This window comes from Passer domesticus, chromosome 18, assembly GCF_036417665.1.
Source record: "Passer domesticus isolate bPasDom1 chromosome 18, bPasDom1.hap1, whole genome shotgun sequence".
Lineage (NCBI taxonomy): Eukaryota > Metazoa > Chordata > Aves > Passeriformes > Passeridae > Passer > Passer domesticus.
Window position 1 is genome coordinate 2,341,517 of NC_087491.1, and position 18,004 is coordinate 2,359,520.

The 18,004-nt window shown below is 60.3% G+C and overlaps 2 protein-coding genes across 8 annotated transcripts; one reads left to right on the forward strand and one right to left on the reverse strand.

Moving 5' to 3' along the window:
• Window positions 1–688: 688 nt before the first annotated feature.
• EDF1 (endothelial differentiation related factor 1) lies at window positions 689–3,763 on the forward strand. Its single transcript, XM_064393648.1, has 5 exons — window positions 689–825; window positions 938–989; window positions 1,926–2,086; window positions 2,612–2,705; window positions 3,219–3,763. The coding sequence occupies exons 1-5, from the start codon at window positions 748–750 to the stop codon at window positions 3,278–3,280; spliced, it is 447 nt and encodes a 148-aa protein (XP_064249718.1). The 5' UTR covers window positions 689–747; the 3' UTR covers window positions 3,281–3,763.
• A 966-nt stretch (window positions 3,764–4,729) lies between these two features.
• MAMDC4 (MAM domain containing 4) lies at window positions 4,730–17,956 on the reverse strand. 7 transcript variants are annotated; one of them, XM_064393633.1, is made up of 29 exons: window positions 15,807–17,956; window positions 14,553–15,694; window positions 13,951–14,124; window positions 13,616–13,756; window positions 13,205–13,350; window positions 12,998–13,082; window positions 12,629–12,757; window positions 12,243–12,389; window positions 11,990–12,084; window positions 11,580–11,738; window positions 11,202–11,286; window positions 10,648–10,797; window positions 10,215–10,319; window positions 9,896–10,027; window positions 9,523–9,653; window positions 9,312–9,429; window positions 8,959–9,075; window positions 8,609–8,743; window positions 8,368–8,498; window positions 8,081–8,297; window positions 7,605–7,742; window positions 7,378–7,499; window positions 7,203–7,293; window positions 6,854–7,000; window positions 6,454–6,588; window positions 6,087–6,214; window positions 5,897–6,011; window positions 5,580–5,755; window positions 4,730–5,016 (listed from the first exon to the last, which is right to left on the reverse strand). In XM_064393633.1, the coding sequence occupies exons 2-29, from the start codon at window positions 14,758–14,760 to the stop codon at window positions 4,975–4,977; spliced, it is 3,699 nt and encodes a 1,232-aa protein (XP_064249703.1). In that variant the 5' UTR covers window positions 14,761–15,694; window positions 15,807–17,956; the 3' UTR covers window positions 4,730–4,974. The 7 variants fall into 7 exon arrangements, with proteins under 7 accessions (XP_064249703.1, XP_064249706.1, XP_064249708.1 ...); XM_064393636.1 differs by having other exon boundaries at window positions 14,553–14,666; window positions 15,212–17,956; XM_064393638.1 differs by having other exon boundaries at window positions 15,212–17,956.
• Between the last annotated feature and the right edge of the window lie 48 nt (window positions 17,957–18,004).

The following is an 18,004-nucleotide window of genomic DNA, read 5'->3' on the forward strand; positions in this document are numbered from 1 at the left end:
GAGCCTTGCCCTGAGCTCCAGCCTGAGCTGCCCTGGCCCAGCCCCAGCCGTGCCCTGGCTCCTGTCCCTGTCCCAGAGCAGAGATGGGAGCTGCCCCTCGGGAGGAGCTGCAGCCCCGGGGAGAGGTTCGACCTCAGCACCGCCTTCTCTGGGCCGAACCAACCCAGGGCCCTCAGCCGCTCCTCCCTTGGCCCCTCCGGGCCGTCCCGATGGCCGTGTCCGTGCCGTGGCCGCTTTGCTGGGCTCCCCGCAGCACGAAGGTCCCAGGGAACACTGCAGGCGCGCCCGGTGCCGACGGGCCGGGGAAACCCACACGGCGAACCGCCGCACTGCGCATGCTCGGCTCGGCCGAGCAGGCCAACGGGTCTGACAGCGCCGCAGAACAAACCAATCCCTGCCGGGTGACGAGTGACTGGCAGGGCCGACAGCCAATCTTAGCGTGCACAGGCACGTGCCGTCCGCCCCAGGTGGCGTGGGCACCAGCCAGTCACACAGCGGGAAGGCTGATTGGCAGATAACTGCGCCTATCAAACGGAGCTGCGTCGCCCCTGGGGGCAGTTAAGCCAACAGTCCATGCAGGTTTCTAAGCCCCGCCCACTGCGCTCGCGCCGGTCTCCACCTATGAGCGCCTGCCGTTCCTGACGGGCGTGCGCCTCGCCCTATCAGCGGCCGTGACGCGGCCGCGCCCCCGGAGGCGGGCCCTGGGCGGTGCCCGGCGGCGGGCGCGGCCCGGGCGGGGTGGGAGCGATGGCGGAGAGCGACTGGGACACGGTCACGGTGCTGCGCAAGAAGGGCCCGAGCGCGGCCCAGGCCAAGTCCAAGCAGGTCAGCGCGGGGAGCGGCGGGGGGCCGGGCGCGGGGCCGGGCAGGCGGCAGGCCGGGGCGCGGCGGGGCCGAGCGGCGCCGTGCTCACCGCGCACCCTCGCTCTTTCCCCAGGCCATCTTGGCGGCCCAGCGGCGCGGCGAGGACGTGGAAACTTCCAAGAAGTGTGGGTATCCCGCGGGGGCCGGGCCGGGTGGGGCGGCTGCCCGGGGTGGGGCGGGCTGAGGCGGCGGTCCCGGAGCGGGCCCCGGCAGCCGCCGGCATGGCGCCCCTGGAGCTGCCCCGGAGCTGCTGCTGCCCGGGGCTGGAGCCGCCTGGTTCCTGCTCAGATCTTGGAACAGCTTTTGCGATTACAGCACTTGAGCTCCCCAGGTTATTGCTTTTGCGAATTTGAATGGCTGCCGAAGTTCCTATGGCGCTGCTCTTTAAAAATTCCTTGTTTCTTCTCTGATGTAAGTTGCTGGGTTCTCTCACTGTAGGGAGGCTAGTTTGATGGTTGGAAATAGAGAGATGATCCTTGAAGAAGGTTAATCAGCTTTATTGGGACACTGAATGTCAGAGACTAATGTGAGAGAAAGGATTCAAACTAGTGCTTAAATACGATATTTAACATGAGAGAAAAGAATGTTTTTGAAGCTTTTAGCAAAGCTAACTACAATTAGACTTTACTTATCAAAGATGTCATAAAATTGGTTAAAAGCTACTTACTTGGGTTGCCTTATACTGAGCAAGCACAATTCAAGTTCAAGTTCAAGCTCTCTGTGCTGCAGCACAAATATGTGTCTGCAGTAAGGTTAGAGCATTAAATCCTCAATGAAAAGAAGGACTTGTCCTGTCTGGAGGGAAGTTCAGGTGTGAAGTAGGGAAAGGAAGGGCTCTGCAAGGCTAGGTGTGCACAGCACTATGAGCAGGGCTAAGGTTCTCCTGCCTCATGAGCAGGAGAATTGGGTGAGATCAATGCTGGTATGTTAAAATCCTGACAGCGCCCTGGGATCCTGAGCAGCTGAGGGCTTGGGAAAAGGCCTTTGATACTTTCTGGCACAGCTCTGAGCCTTATTTTGTTTGTCCTTGGTTGTTTTTTCCTTCTTGCCTTGAATAACAGGGGCAGCAGGCCAGAACAAACAACACTTCATTACAAAGAACACAGCCAAGCTTGACCGTGAAACAGAGGAGCTGCACCATGACAGAGTTTCCCTGGAGGTGGGCAAAGTGATCCAGCAGGGCCGGCAGAGCAAGGGCCTCACACAGAAGGACTTGGCCACGGTGAGTGGGGCACCTCCGGGTGAGGGTGGGCACCTTTCTGTTCCCTCATGGGCAGCTGCCGTGGGATGGTGTCATGGGCTGGAAGTTTGAGGAATGCAGTGTCGCTGGTGTCTGATGTCCTGGCAGCTTCAGTTGTCTGGGAAAAGTTTTGAGGTTTGTCTGTGCAGCCCTTGAGTCCCAGGTTGGAGGCAGAGCCTGTCTGAGGCTGCTCCCTTCTTCCTCCCAGCAGCTCACACCAGCCCTAGAGGTTTGTACCGTCTGGGCTGAGCAGTGTTAGCAGCTCCCTGCTGTCTGAAGGAACAGCAGTCCCTGGTCCTCCTGAGAAGGAGGGAGGTCAAAGTCCCTTCAGGATGGATGTTACCAGCACTGGGACACCTGAGGGAGGTGCCTGTGGGGATGGAGTCAGCCTGGGAGCAGCACTTTGTCATCTGTCCTGGCATAATGAGAGGCCATTCCTTATCTGTGTGAGTCCTGGGGGGCTGCTGCTGAGCATTGCTGTGTTTGAGACTCATCGTCTCTTTTCAGAAAATCAATGAAAAACCACAAGTTATTGCTGACTACGAATCAGGACGAGCGATCCCCAATAACCAGGTCATGGGCAAGATTGAAAGAGCCATTGGTGAGTTCAGGGAGACTTCAGAAATACTGCCAGTGCTTGGAAGGGTGGTTTGGGGGAAAGTATTTACCTTTTGCCTGAGGAACATTGCTGCCTGCAGTTTATTGTGGGTGTGGTGCCATTAAGCCATGTTCTGATAAAACCTGGATCTGCTGACTGAACCAGAACTGGGAGCTCTTGATCTTTGTCTGCACTTTCATGCCTGCAGCTGTGCCCTGGGGACCATCCCTGTGTGCTTGCCCCCAAAACCTGTGAGATGCTGAGACCCATGGAAGCCTGATTGCACTTGTAGAAGGATTTTGTGTTTTACTCTCCTGGGCAGGTTCAGATCCCATCTGACTGGATTTTGTTTGAAGTGGGTCTGGTGCTCCTAGAAACTAAAGTAGGATTCTCCTGAACTCTGGTTCCCCTGCTCTCTTTCTGGATGTTCTCTTCCTTAAGGCTGAATTTGGTGGAAATAAAAGTTAGTGGGTGAATGATTGAGTGCTGATGGTGGTTTCCTTTGTCTTATTCCAGGCCTCAAACTGCGTGGAAAGGACATTGGAAAACCGCTGGAAACTGGCCCCAAAGGAAAATGACAACAAAGCCTCGAAATCAGTTTGCTCAGACTGATCCGGTTCTCCTCAACCACTCTGCATATTGCCAAGCTGAGCAAGAGGGTTTCAGACTTGCTTTGGGGGGAAATCTGCTGAATCTGTACCTGCTGTAAAAAGGCAACCTTAAAGAAGCAATTTTCCTGATGTTTGTTTTTCCTTGCTCCTTTTCAGAGATTGAGGATCTAAATCCCAAGAAAAAACCCAAACCCTGCCTCTGATTTGCCGGAAAACATGTACATTGTGGTGTTAGCAGCAGCTGATGTTAAGGCACTTAGGGTGGTCTGAAATGTGAGGATTTAATTGAAACAATTTGGGGAATGGGTGAGATATATTATATATAAATAATAATTTGGGAGAGTTGGGGCTTGATCAGAAATGATGACTCAGTCACTGTATCTCAATGAGTTTGGTTTGTTCTTTCCAGCCTGTTTTAAAGAGATCTATAATAAAGTTTGATACCCTTCAGTTGCCCAGGGGAGCTGCTGCATGTGACCAGCTGGTAGTAAATGTTGTGGCTGGGTGTGACTGGAGCTGCATCACCTCTTCCTTCTGGGATTGTAATTAAAGGGATGCCTGGGGTGGCTGGGATGAGGGCCAGCACTGTCACAAGCTTCCTGGCTGTGTCATCTCTCCCTGCGTCAGGGATGGTGCAGCTTGGCCAGCAGCCTGGGGCTGGAGGCAGTGCTGTGGGTGTAGGGGAGGCTGTGGGGATCTGCAGAGCCAGGCAGCTGCAGAGACAGCAGGTGAAGCCTGAGCCCTCTTTGCCCTTCCCTGGCTCTCAGCGCTCTTGGGCCCTCATTTCTGCAAGCAGCACAGGGCTGTGGGGATGGTGCTTGGCATGACTGAGGCATCACCTAAGGGGGCACAGCTGGGTGAGAAGGAGACAGGCTCTGGTCACAGTCTGGGAAAGTAGGATGTCCCTCCAGCTGTACGTGGGGGCTGGGGAAAGCAGGATACTCCTTGTGCAGGGGCTGAGCTGGGCTGTGTGTGGGGCTGGGTTTGGGGTTCTCAGTGGTAAGGTGTGAAAGCTGGGGGTGCAGGGTGGGGTCCAGTCCCTGAGTCCCGCCTGCACTGGGTTTCCCAGTGACCTTTATCAAGTGCATTCACAAGGTGTGTGGGCAGCATGTGGGCATCTGTACAGCAGAGTGGGAGCTGCCTGCTGCCCTCAGGGGTGCTGTGTGATGCCCCCCGCTGCCCCCTGCCCTCCACCCCACCACTCACCCTCCCCAAAACCAGCAGAAGCACAGAGCTTCCTCCCCCTGGGGTCTCTGTTCCGTGGGAGCTCTTGTGCTTTGTCCTGGGCATGGAAAGTGGCTCACACCCTCTGCAGCACCCACTGCTCTTCCCAGCTCTGGGGACCAGGACCCCACACTTCACCCCCATTTCCATGGCCAGAACTCTTGTTTGGATGAGGACAGCCACTGAGAGAACTCTGACTCGTGCCCCCTGCCAAAGCACAGGCACATTGCTGTGTCTTGTAAGCAAAAAGTTCATGTTACAAACAACACAAACGCTTTTCCGGAGCACTTGGAGGTAGCGATGACAGCGGTGTGTCCCTGGGCGGGGCAGGCTCCCCGGGCCCGGGGCAGAGAGCCCGCAGCTGATGGAGTGTGGGTTCCTGTCAAGGGTGCTCTGCCCAGGGGGGACCAGGCAATTCCTGCTGCTGGCTGCTAATTTCAAGACTCATCGCCCTCCCGTGGAGATATAATGACCTTGTCCTGTAAAGAAAGGTGAGTGGGAATTGGAGACAAATGTGGGCTGTCTGCTGTGAAACACCAGGATTTCTTCCCGGCTGCAGCAAGAGCAATCTGTTTGCCAGCCCCCTGTGACCCCAGCAGAGGCACCAAATCCCCAGTGTGGCCAGGGGGCCCCTGGCTGTTTTTGGAGTCCATGCCGGGGCTGGTGGCTCTGCTGCAGATGCTGTGGCACCAAATCTGTCCAAAGGACCTGCAGCTTAAGCCACCTTGCACTGAACTGAGTGCTGGCTGAGTGAGGATGAGTCCGGTTTGCTAGACACCCTTCCCACAGGACTCTGGGGTGGGAGCACACTCGGCTCTTTCCAGAGCAGCTGCCTGGTGGCAGCAGCACTTTTAGGTCAGTCCTACAGCTCAGGGTCACTTGTTTGTCAACAAGCAGATAAGAGGCAGAGCCCTTTGCACCTCCCTGTCGTGTTGGCGGAATGCGGGGTCAGGGAGAGCCTGCTGGCATTTGCTGAGCTTTTAGGAAAACGCTGTTTTAGCACAGCTGGGGTAATCAGGGAAGTCCTTCACCCTGCCCTTACGTCTCGGAAGGTGATGTTGTCGAAGCCCTGGGAAGTGCTGCTCTCTGTCGGTGTCCTGCTGGCCACCCTTCGCTGTTTCAGCCAGCACCAGCCTCCAGCAGTCACCAGCGCCACAATGACGAGGGCCAGGAGCACACTGAGCACCACCTCCGCCACGAAACTGCCCGAGGGCTTCTCTGCAGGGGCACGAAATGCTGTCAGGCTCGACCCATTGCCCAGAGAGCTGCCTCCAGCCTCAGCCCAGCATCCTGGGCAACTCTGGGTTGATCTTTCACAGCCAGAACTGCACACAGCCCCTCGCTCCCCCTTCCCCGCACCTTGCACTGGACTCTCCGGGCTGGAGTGGCAGCCCGCCCTGGTGCTGTACATTATATCATCCAGTGCCACTGTCCCCTCCATCGGCCACCTCCGTGTGGTGATCTCGAAGCTGATCTGCGGGGGAAGGTGGGCTCTGGGGGGCTGATGCACGCCTGAAGACACCCTGCAGCCCAGGGTGGCCCCACCTACCTGGAACTCGCTGGGGCTCTGCAGCGGCACCACGGCGCCCTGCCAGCCGCGGCTGCGGTGCCCCGCCACGCTCCACACCGTGCGCTGCCCCGCCGCGCCCCGCAGCGTCACCCGCAGCTCCCCACTGGCTGCAAGGAGGGGCACGGGCATTGCCAGCTGCCCCGAGCCCACAGGAGCCACCGAGCCCTCCCAGCCATGCCATCCTCTAGTGGGATGGCAGCTCCCAGAGGGAATGGGCCATCGCCACTTCCCAGCTGGAATTGAAGCAGAGGGTCTGTGGTCCACAGGTGGGGGCACTGAGGCCTCCACTCCCGTACATGAGGCCCAGGGACCCATGGACCCCCCTCTGTGCCCCTGCAGTGCTCACAGAGGTGCTCTGGGATGTCCATGTGGTACCAGAAGCGCAGGCAGGAGTCGCTGGCTGCGGGCAGGGGTGGGCTCTCCAGCAGGGCACCGGTGCCCCTGGCACCCAGCACGCTGGTGTCAAAGTGCATGTAGTGACCTGGGCAGGCAGGGACAGAGCACAGGGTGTCCCCCAGTCCTGCACCCATTTGTTCCACCCCACCTGTCCCACTCTTCCCCCAAATGCCCAGACAACACAAACCAGCCCTGTACCTCACTGCCCTTCACCTCCCAGGTGAAGAGGGGACAGGGATGCTGTGGGGCCAGGCCTCACAAGGTGTACTGGACTGACCCCATCCACCCCCAGCTCTTCTTCCTTGCTCTGGCCATGCCAGGGTTCTCAGGCAGGGATGGGTGTTTCCTACCGTTCCTTGTACCCAGGGTGTGATCCTGCTCAGGGCCAGGGTACTTGGCCAGGGTGATCCCACTCTTCCAGCCCCAGGCAAAGCTGTGCAAGCGGGGGTCCGAGGGGCTGCTCCAGCCACAAGTGTCCTGCTCAAAGTCACAGGATGCTGGGAGGAAAGCACGGCTGTGAGACACCCAGTACTGCCTGGCAGGAGATGGGGCACCTGGGTGGTACACACCACCCCCAGCTTTGGGCCACGCCAAGCTCAGGGCAGGAACAGGTCTGTCCCTATCTCCATGGCTTACATGCCCCCACAGGTTGTCCCATCCCCCTCTGATCCACAGTGCTCCTGTGGGGTGGGATCTCACCTGGCTTGGGGCAGGCTCCCACCGACACGTGCAGGTCGTCCAGTGCAATGTATCCGTGGTCACCCCCAGCTCCCACTGCCTCAAACACCACCTGGGCAGGGTGACATGCTGAGCTGGCAGCCTCCATGCACCCCTCATCACCTCCAGCTGCCCCCAGCACCCTGCCCTGTCTCACCTGCCAGTCACCCTCGGGCTGGACAGTGACATGGCTGCGGTGCCAGTTGCTCCCTTCCATGGTGCTCATACTCAGAACCTTCCTCCTCACCCTGCTCTGCTCCACGAACACCCTAAGGAAGCCTGCCCAGGGCACCCAACATGGAGGAGGGGGTCCAGGGCTGTGCTGTGTGGGGCTCCCACCCATCTGGAGGTGCCCCCAGGGGTCTCAGGGCAGGTGGTGCTCACCTGGGGTCCCAGCGCTCAGCTGGTACCAGAAAGCCAGGCACTGGGCAGACATGGAGGACTGGTAGGGCTGGGAGGTGAGGGCAGCCATGTGTCCTGCAGGCAGGGAGACCCTGCCCGTGTTCACCACCATGTAATGGCCTGGAGGAGAGAAGCCCCTGTGCTGCGACCCCTGCTCTGCCCTGCTGGGGAGCACTAGGGGACAATGGGGCTGGGTGTCCCCCCCAGGTCAAGGAGTCTCCCTAGCCTGGGAACCTCCCCAGGAGTAGGGAGCCCTGGGGCTGGGAGACCCTGCATTTGGGGAGTTCCAGGGTTGGGAAGCCCTGTGCAGTATTGCCTTCTCATCCCAGGGGAGGGCAGGGCAGGCATGATGCAGGGAGAGCAGGCGAGGCTGGCGTGGGGTACAGGCAGGACACTCAGAACAGGCAGGGGGTCCCTCAGTGCAGCAGGGAAGCAGCAGGGCTGCCACGGCCCTGTACCTGCGGCGGTGCCGGTGGTGTGGTCGGCCACAGGGCCAGCGGTGGTGCCAGTGCCGTTGCTCTGTCGCTGCCAGGTGCCCTTTCCGCTGGCTGCCAGCCCACAGTCCTCCGCCTCGAAGGAGCAGGAGAGCTTGGCCCCGCAGGGTCCGGCTGTCTGCGTGATGTCGTCTAGCCCCACGTCCCCCAGGAAGCCGTCATGCAGCACCTCGAAAGCCACCTGCCCCCAGGCAGCAGTGTCAGACACCCTGTGCCTTGCTGTGCCAGGGGCACGGGGGCCTGGTCCTCACCTGGTACCGCCGCTGGCCCGTGGAGGGCAGTGTTGCCCATGCCCGGTGCCAGATGCTGCCCTGGGTTCCTCGGCGGGTCCACAGCACCATCTCCTCCCCTCCCTCTGGCCTCAGCTTGAGGCTCAGGGTACCTGCGTAGAGGGGGCATGGGGACAGCCATCCCACAGCCCTTGGGGACCCCACAGTCCTCAGAGTGGAGCCAGGCTGGGGCAGCCCTGGGAGGATGCCCTGGGGCACGCACCAATTTGTGGGCCGGCCAGACGGTACCAGAAGGAGAGGCAGCGTGGGGCAGCAGCTGGCTCCTGCTGGGAGGTGAGGAGCTGGGCCCGCTGCCCATGGCTCCACGGCACAGAGGAGTCCACGGACAAGAAGTAGCCTGAATGTCGGGAACAGCCAGGGTGGAGGGGTCATGATGTGAGTGTTCCACATCACCCACAGCCCAGATCTGGGTGCTCCCAGCCTGCCCTAGGGGAGCTTGCTGCGTAGGCATGGGGCTGCTGGAGAGTACAAGGCATGTCTTGGCCCTGGGGATTGGAGGCTATGGGATGCCCTGGGCTCCTGGATTCCCCCAAAGAACACCCAGCCCCTTACCTGAGCCAGTGGTGTGGTCAGAGCCCTGTCCCTGCCCTGTGCTGTGGACCCATTTGAAGTCACTGGACAGATCCTGGTACCAGCCACACATGCCTCTCTCAAAGTTGCAGGACAGCTCTGGCCAGAGAGGTGACAGTATAGAGGTGGAAAGGGGTAAGGCATCACAAAAGCAAACGGGTCCCCCAAACGCCCCTTTCCCCCTGCTCCCCAAGTTTACCTCACACAGGGGTCCCAGGGTATGTGCTTGGCCCTGGCCCTCGGCCTTGTGCACCATGGCTGTCACTTGGACAGAGTGACAGCCACCAGGCAGCGCCCATGGAAAGGGTGTGGGGTTACCCTCCCTGCCCACACACCCCTGGCCATACCCGCAGCTGTGGGTGACACCGTGTTGAGGTAGCACTGCTCAAATGTCACGTTGTCAACACTGACACTCGCCGAGCCCTGGAGATCCACCAGTGCCAGCAGCTCGACCTGGGGGCAGCAGTCATGAGCCTGGGGTGCCTGGCAGCACTGGCACTGTCCCACTGAAAGCCCTCCAGGCTGGTCCCTGTGCATCCAGCACACCTGAAAGGGCCGGCTTCTCTCTCCCAGAGGGACACGGACACGACCCCCAGTTGTGCTGCCACGACGTTGTGTCTGCCAGACCAGCTGGGTGGTGCCAGTGGTGTGATCTGTGACACTGATGGCAAGGAAGCCTGGAACAAGAGGTGGTGCAGAGGCTGTGGACACCCAAAAACCCTGGCCACCCTGTGGGAGCCATCCATGGCACCAGCCCATGGTCACGGGGTGCAGGCACACAGACAGGGACACAGACACCCCAGCTCCAGGAGGATGTGAGGGGGCAAAGCAGGGTTGGGAGAGGCAGCAAAGGCAGATGGGCGTGGGGGGTCTGGGAGCAGGAAGCAGGCAGGGCACCCTGGGGTGGGCAGGAGGTTACCTTGGGGGTCACTGTGGATGTGGTAGCTCATCTCCATGGTGCAGGCAGGGCCAGAGGGGCCCAGCAGAGGCGATCGTGCCTTTGCAGGACCCACCATCTGTCCTTCTCCTGTCTGAAGGGCCAGGAAAGTCCCTGGGCACAGAAACACTCTGTGAGGTGAGGACTGGGGTCCCACATCGCCGATAGCACCCCCAGCCCAGCATCCTGCCTGGGCATCATCCCCCACTGTGCAGTGGCACGCACTGGGAGCCCTTGCTCTGGGGGCTCCTGTGGTGCTGAGCACTGAAGAGCATTGTCTGGGTGGTGAGAGCAGCCTCACCTGTGAGGAAGGTGTCAGACTCAGTGACCTTCTGCAGACCCCAGCGCAGCCGCCCCACGCTGACATCGTGCCAGCCCCCAGCCCCTGACTCGAAGGTTGTTGTCCCTGCAAAGTCAAAGGATCCCAAAATCCCAGAATGGTTTGGGTTGGAAGGATCTTAAAGCTCATCTTATTCCACCACTCTGCCATGGGCAGGGACACCTTCCACTATCCCAGGGTGCTCCAAGCCCTGTCCAACCAGCCTTGGACACTTCCAGGGATCCAGGGGCAGCCGCAGCTGCTCTGGGCAACCCCAAACTCCAGGCTCAGTCTTGCCGGGCCATTGTTCTCCCAGGGGCTGTGCAGGCACACAGGTGTCCCAGCCATGCCCGCCCAGGGTGCCTGGTCCCCTCCACTGCTGGGGTAGTGGTGCAGGTGCCTGCCTGGCTCTCACCACAGCGCTTCTCATCGGAGCCGTCAGCGCACGTGTCAGCGAAGTCGCAGGCCAGCTCTGCAGCAATGCACTCCCCGCTGTCACAGGCCACCGCGGCTGCTGCGCAGGGGCCGGCACCTGCCTGGCTCGGCAGGGTCACCAGAGGCTTCTCTGATGGTGAAACACCCCAGGATGGAGAGCAGTGGTGAGAGGCCCAGCAACAGCATCAGTGTCAGCCCTTCAAACCACCTCCCCATGTCCCCAGGCATCTTCCTGGCTCTCCATTTCCCATCCCATCCCAGCCCAACCTGGTTGCCACCAGCTAGGTGGTGCAGGACCTAGTAAGAGCTGCTCGTGTGACACGTTTTGACACAGAAGATGGAGTGTTAAAGCCACAGGACAGATACCAGCACCCCAGGGCAAATATTTGCTGTGCTGCACCCAGGATGGTCCCTGTGATGAGCAGAGGGACAGGCAGACCATGCCTGTCCTTTAGGCATGGTGCCATGGGTGCAAGACACCTGTGACAGCTGCCAACACTGCAGCAGGGTGAGGGACACTGCCCACCAGCTCACCCTGCTCCTTCACACAGCCCTGAGACAGGATCAGGTCATCGATAGCCACGGTCCCCCCGCGGCCAGCCACCCCCTCGATCAGCACCTGCAGGAAAGCACCATGTCAGAAACATCAGCACGGGGTCCTGCACAATATTGCAGGTATTAGGGTGACACCAGGGAGCCATGGGATTGGGGAGCCAGAACCTGTCATGGACTGACTGACATTTTCCCCAGGAAGGGACTCAGTGGGAGCAGGGGCAATGCTGTGGCTGACAGGGGTGCACAGCATGGGCTGGCATGGCCACAGTGGGCTTGGGGGTGGTTCTGCCCCTGTGTGCAGCTGTGGTCCTGGACCCCAGGGGCACCCCAGCTCCCCCCAGCACAGCAGCAGCCCACCTTGAAGGGATCCATCACGTTGAAGTCCACTCTCTCCCGGACCCAGCAGCTGCCCAGGTCTCCTGTCCTTTCCCTCATCAGGTGCTTGGTAGAGTTGGTCACATAGGAGATGCGGAGGTTGCTGGTGGCTGAGCCATGGAGGTGACAGTACAGCACGAGCTGGGGATTTGGGGCAGGGTGAGCCCTTAGGGCAGGGGCACACAGCCCCCTGCATCCCACAGAGGGGCTATGAGGAGCTCAGAGCTCCCAGTGGGCACCAGAGATGTCACCAAACCACCCCCAAAACCTGATGCCCATCCCCAGCAAGGGCCAACCACAGCCGTGCATGAGGGTCCCCAGAGCTGGGAACCCATTTCCTGTCACCACTATGTCCACATAAGCTCTGACATGAGGTCCCAGCTGTGACTCACAGAACAGGAGTTGGTGGCTTGGAAGGTGGGGCTGCTGAGCTGAGCTGTGCCACCAGTCTGTGCAGTGGGGTCACTGCTCACATGGAGGAAAAAACCTGCAGGAGATGCTGGAGCTGAGTGGAGCCAGGCACATGTGTGGGTGCAGGACACTGCTGTCCTGGCACAGCCTTGAGCAGAGCCCTGGTGTGTGTCATCCCAGGGCACATCCACCTGTGGTGGGGCTTCCCTGGGGCACTGGTGCCCCACCACGTACCAGCCCTGCTGTTGTTGCTGTGGTCCCGAGCGGGAATGCTGTAGGAGGTGCCCAGGTTCAAGCTCGTGTTCCTGCCCCACACTGGTGGCCCAGCCACTGTCTCCCAGCCACAGAGATCATAGTCAAAGGAGCAGTGGGTGAAGTTCTCTGTGAGAAGAAAGGACAGCAGTGACCCAGAAACTGGGATCCCAGCCCTCTCTTGGACAGGTAGATCCCTGCAATGGGCTGGGCTGATGCTACCCCTCTGCAAAACCTCAGGGTCATTTTGCCCTCCTGGCGTGGGGCAGAACTGGGTGGGCCCCTGCCAGCCCAGAGCCCAGCTTTGCCCCAGCAAGGCAGACCCTCAGCCCATCAGCAGGACTCCCCCCGGGGCCAGGGGTGCTCACTGCACTGCGCCGCGCTCTCGTCCGAGCTGTCCCCGCAGTCGTCGGTGCCGTCGCAGAAACGGCGCTGTGCCAGGCAGGAGCCACGCTGGCAGCGGCTCTCCTGGGCCCCGCAGGCCTGCTGCCCAGCCTCTGGGGCGGGGGGACACATGTCAGCGAGTGGCTGCTCCCACGGGGACGTGGTGAGCACTGCCACATCATTCCTTGGGGTGGCTCAAGGGACAGGTTTTGGCTGCCCACCTCATGCTCTGGCCAGGGCACGGTGCCCCGAGGCAATGGGAGCACCGAGCAATGGGAGAGCTCCCCTGGGTTTTGCAGCCCACCCTCTTCCCCCAAAATCCCAGCTCACATCCCGGCAGATGTGGGACTCACCTGGTAAGCCACAGTTCCTGAACATGATGTCATCGAGTGCCACCTCTGCCCTGCAGGTGGGTGGTTGTGTCAGAGAGAAGATGAGCTGTGATGGGAGGATAAGGATGGCATGAGCCGCCCAAGCCAGGTCTCAGAGCATTGCCCAGCTCCTCTGGTCCCAGTTTATGGGGACAGTGCCCGGGTACCAAAGTACCAACACTGTCTCACCTGGAACTGCTCCATGATCCGTCCGGGGTAGGCAACCAGCTGGTGCCAGCCCTTACTGCTGCGCTCAGGGCTCTGCCACAGCTCCACCACCTCATCCTTGTGTGCCACAGCCAGGCGCAGCACCGGCCGCTCTGTCTGGTTCAGCCCTGAGGGGAGCCCCAAAAGTGCCCTTGGTACAGGGCAGCCTGGGGTACCCAAAGCAACGAATGGAGCCCTGCCAGCTCTGTGGGCTGGAACTGGGACCCCCAGGTCCCACCAGCTCTGTGTGTGGAGCGTGGAAGAGCAAACAGGATGGCAAGGACCCCTCTCAAGGTGTCGGTGGTTCTGTTCCTGCCACAGGAGCAGATGGCCCCATTCCTCCCCACTGCCTCCCATCCTCACTGCCCAGTAGCCGATGCTGCCTGTGCCCACCTTGGGTGCTCTCACAGCTCCCTGAGAGGTGATACCAGGTTCTGATCTCACACGTGGCAGCTGCTTCCCGCATCTCCGGTGACCTGAGCCAGGCTGTGGCCACAGTCTTTGCTGGGGGGGACGTGGTCACCAAGAACCAACCTGGGAGGGCAGAAAGCAGAGTGGAGGCTGCAGCCCCATGGGGTGGCACCAGAGCTGTGCCTGCACTACTTCCACCCCTCCACGGGTGTGCTCCCTCCCCTGCACCCTACAAAGATAGGTGTTCTGGCACCCCGACTCCAGTGGAGTGGTGCTGTGGGTGGCCAGAGCCTGCTCACCAAGCAGCTCCCACTTACCCAGGTCAGTGCCCACCGTGTGGTCTGAATGAGGCCCCATGCCCCACGTGGCCAGGCTGGCCCGGCCTCGCACCCATCCATACGTCGAGGTGCCCACATCCTGCCAGCCACAGTCACTGTCCTCGAAGTCACAGGTGAAGGGGGTGCCCAGCACTGCTGAGCCCTGTAGGTACCCTGAAGGTGGGCAGATGGGGGATCAAGGCAGGTTTGGGGCCACCCTGGGGACCTGTGCCCACCCAAGGAAACTGCACCCATCCCGGGGGGCTGCATCTACCCAGGGGACCTGCACCTACCCCAGGGACCTGTGGCCAGCCTAGGGGACCTGCACACAGCCTGGGATCCTGCACCCACCTGGCAGACTCACCTCCACCCAGGCAACCTGTGTTCACCCTGAGCACCTGCACGAGGGACCTGCCCCTACCCTGTGGATCTGCACCCACCCCAGGGTACTGTACCAATCCTGGGGGACCCTGCATTCATCCTGGGCACCAGCACCACCCCAGGGACCTGTACCCACAAGACCCCCCACTACACAACCTGCTCTCACCCCAGGAGCAGGGCCTGAGGGTGGGTCTGGGGGCCTGGGGAGTCTGAGCACCCACCACACTGGTTTTCATCCGAGCAGTCACTGCAGTCACAGACAAAGTTGCAGAGCTGCTCAGCTGCGCTGCTGCAGCTGTTGACAACCACGGATCCACTGGGGAGGATGGTTCTGGCTATGAGAGACACAATGGGGCTGAAAACCCACAGGGAACTAAGCACGGTGCCTGCAGCAGGAGATGGAGGGCATGCATGACCTGCAGGTGACATCTGCCTGGGCACCTCGGTTTGGGACCCTGCTGGGGCAGGTACTGAGCTCTCAGTGGCCTCTTTGCCTGGACGACCCCCCTGTCACTGTCCCGGCACTCCACATCTCTCACACTGCCACCTCCCACCGTCAGCCTCGGGGTGCCAGAGCCTGCCGGGGCACTGACTCTGCTATATCACACCCGTGCTTCGAGTCCCAGCCCCCTTTTTGGAAGAAACAGGAATATCTGGACGTTTTCTGTCCCATGCTGAACAAAGCCACTGGTGATCCCCATCCCGGTGCTGGGGGCTCCGGCACCCTCTCACCCTGGGAACCCCGGGCTGAATTCAGCAGCAGAGCCCAGTGGCTGGCCCAGCACTGGGGCAAACTCTGTGGAGGACCAGAGTGGAGCAGCCAGCACAGAGGCCCCTTCCCTCCAGCCCCACAACCCCCGCCCGTATCGGCAGAGCTCACCCAGCAGCACCAGGAGGGCCAGCATCGCCTGCCTGCCTGCAGCCATCCCGGCCACCGCCACGGTGAAACGGAGCTGGAAGAGGCCACACCGGGAGCCCCGGGCTGGAATGTGCTCCCCCGGAGCCGCCTGTGTTGGACTTCAGCCTCACTGTTATCGGCTCCCTGGCCAGGCAGCGGGTTTATGGCCAGGCTGTGCTGACCGGGACAGCGCAATCCTGTCAGCAGCAGCGCCGGCACCCCAGCAGCCAGCTGCAGCCAAGTGCCCCATGGAGACCTTCGGCTTCTCCCCACTGCACCTCTCTTCTTCAGCCTGTTTTCCACGCAGAACAAGACGGTGGGTGACACTCTGACTGCGAGTGTCACAGCCTGGTGGAATGCATCGGCTTGCTGAGGGATGAGGACGCTTCCTGCAGAGCCAGAGATGCTGCCAGCCCTGTGGGGAAGCTAGCACCTCTGCCAGGGATATGGGGGCTCTGCCAGTCCCTGTGCATAAGGAGAGTGGGAGACACTTTGGGTGCAGGGTTGGCAGTGAGCTGCACTCTGGCCAGTGAGAACAGAGCTGGGAGTCAGCTGTATCTCCAATATTCCATCTTACCCTGCCCTCTGGCAGTGGGAACTCATTCCCTCTTGTCTTGTCACTCCAAGCTCTTGTCCCTAGTCCTTCTTCAGCTCTCCTGGAGCCCCCTTAGGCACTGGAAGGGGCGCTGAGGTCCCCCTGGAGCCTGAGGATCCCAAGATGCCATCAGGAGGAGCCAGCCTTCGCCCTGCCTGCTCTGCTCCAGCTGGCAGGAGCATCTCAGCACCCAGCTCATGAATGCCATGGGGCGAAGGGGCACAGCTCCGGGGTCACAACCAGGTCAGTCCTGGGGCAAAACATTCCTGGCAGAGCCCCAGCAAGGGCTGAGCCTGGAAGAAGCACAGCTTGGCAGCCAGAGCCCACAGATCACCACCAGTGTTGCCTGGCGATGGCAACTACTGACCCCACTGGTTTCCCTACGTGGGCAGAGGAAGAAGAGGCTGCCACCCCACAGGACCCCCCTCCCCTCTGCTACTGCAGTCTTCGTGCCCTGAGAGGGGCCCCATCAAGCAGATCCTTCCACCGAGCCAACAGCCTTGGAAGGCAGATTGCAGCGGGATTGCATCACAGCAGTAAAACACAGGCTCAGCTCCTTCCCCCAGTGCCAGCCAGGCCCAGTGAGGACCAGCAGTCCCACATATCCAGTCCAGGCATGCTGGAAAGCAGGAGCCCTGCCCAGGAACCTTGGCAGCACCAAGCTGGCCACTGGCAAAGTAGCCACTGGCTCCTGGGTGCCATGGGCAACACCTCTCTCCCAGATCTGACCCCTGCCCTCTGCACTAGGGATGCTGGTGCTCCCAGTATGAGATGTGGGCATACTGGAACAGATCAAGTGATGGTGATCACAGCATAGTGCAGAATGGAAGGCACGACAGGAGGTCACCCCATCCCACCCCTCTGCTCCACAAGGGCTCCCTGGAAGATGTGTCCAGATGGTTTTTGAGTATCTCAACAGAAGGATATTCCCTGCTGATCATGAGGGGACTGCACCTCCCACAAGGAGAGGCTGAGCTGGATGTGCCCAGCTTGGAGAAGGTGCAGGGCGATGTCACCCAGGTAAGCCCTGGCAGGAGGGTGCAGGGAGCCAACCCTTTGAGCAGGGAGTGTCCCAGTAAGGACTGAGACAAGAACAAAGCAAGAACAGCAAACGTCACTTAAAAGAAAAAACTTTTTTCTTTTTTTTCCTGTGAGGGCTGTCAAAACCAGAGCAGACTCCCAAGCTGCTGGGAAGTCCAAGTCGGGGAGATTCTCAAACCCCACCTGGTCACAGCTTCCCACAGCCTAATTCTAGAACAGAATCATGGAACTCCCTGTGTTGGAAGGGACCCACAAAGACTGTTGAGTCCAACTCCTGAGTCTGCACAGCACATCTCAGCAATCCCACCACGATGGACCAGCTGAAGCTAGGCAGTGCATGGACAGGACCTCCCAGAGGTGCCTCCAAGCTCCACAATCCAGTGACTTGAAGGTTTGCACCTGACTGTGTGACTTCTGGATAACATTCCCCCCAGCACAGGGGAGAGTCACACCTTGCAGGATGGAGGACGAGGCACAGCAGAGCCATGTTTTTGCCTGTGAAACTCATCCCCCTATTGTGAGCTTCTTTTGGAGTTTGGGCACAGGGGGTTGAACTTCTGCAGGTTGAGCTGACCCTGCACGCCTCTGGACACAGAGGAAGGAGCCCAAATCCCTGAAGGCACGAGGCAGAGGCAGCAGCAGGGAGCACGGAGGGTCAGAGTCTGACAATGAAATGGGGCTGGGACTGGGCTGGGAGGATCCTCCAGCCCCAGCTTCACGTGGGACAGCAACTGAACCAACCCAGCCTGCAAATCCCCCTGGCGTTCTCCAGCCACTGAAGCCTCCAGCAGCTTCTCCCAGTCTCCCTCTACTGCTCCTCACTTGGAAGCACAAGCAGGGAGAATCCCTGGGAAATTCTGAGGTGGTCCGGGGTGGCTGGAGGGATGAAGTCAGGGAGGATGTTCTCCCTCAAGGTGTGACCACCTGCCACAAGGAGAATGGGCATATTCTTCCCAGTCATGTTCCCAGGTAGCTCAGTTTCCTCCCTGCAGGAGATGGGGCTGGTCTCTCCCCAGGTCCATCCTGCCTTTCCCTCTCCCAGGCCTGGGCATTGCTTTTCCTCTCTCCTGCCTCAACCCTTCCAAGGCAAATCCCGATACACTTCCTGCTGTTCCCACCCCAGAGCCTGCTCCCATGCC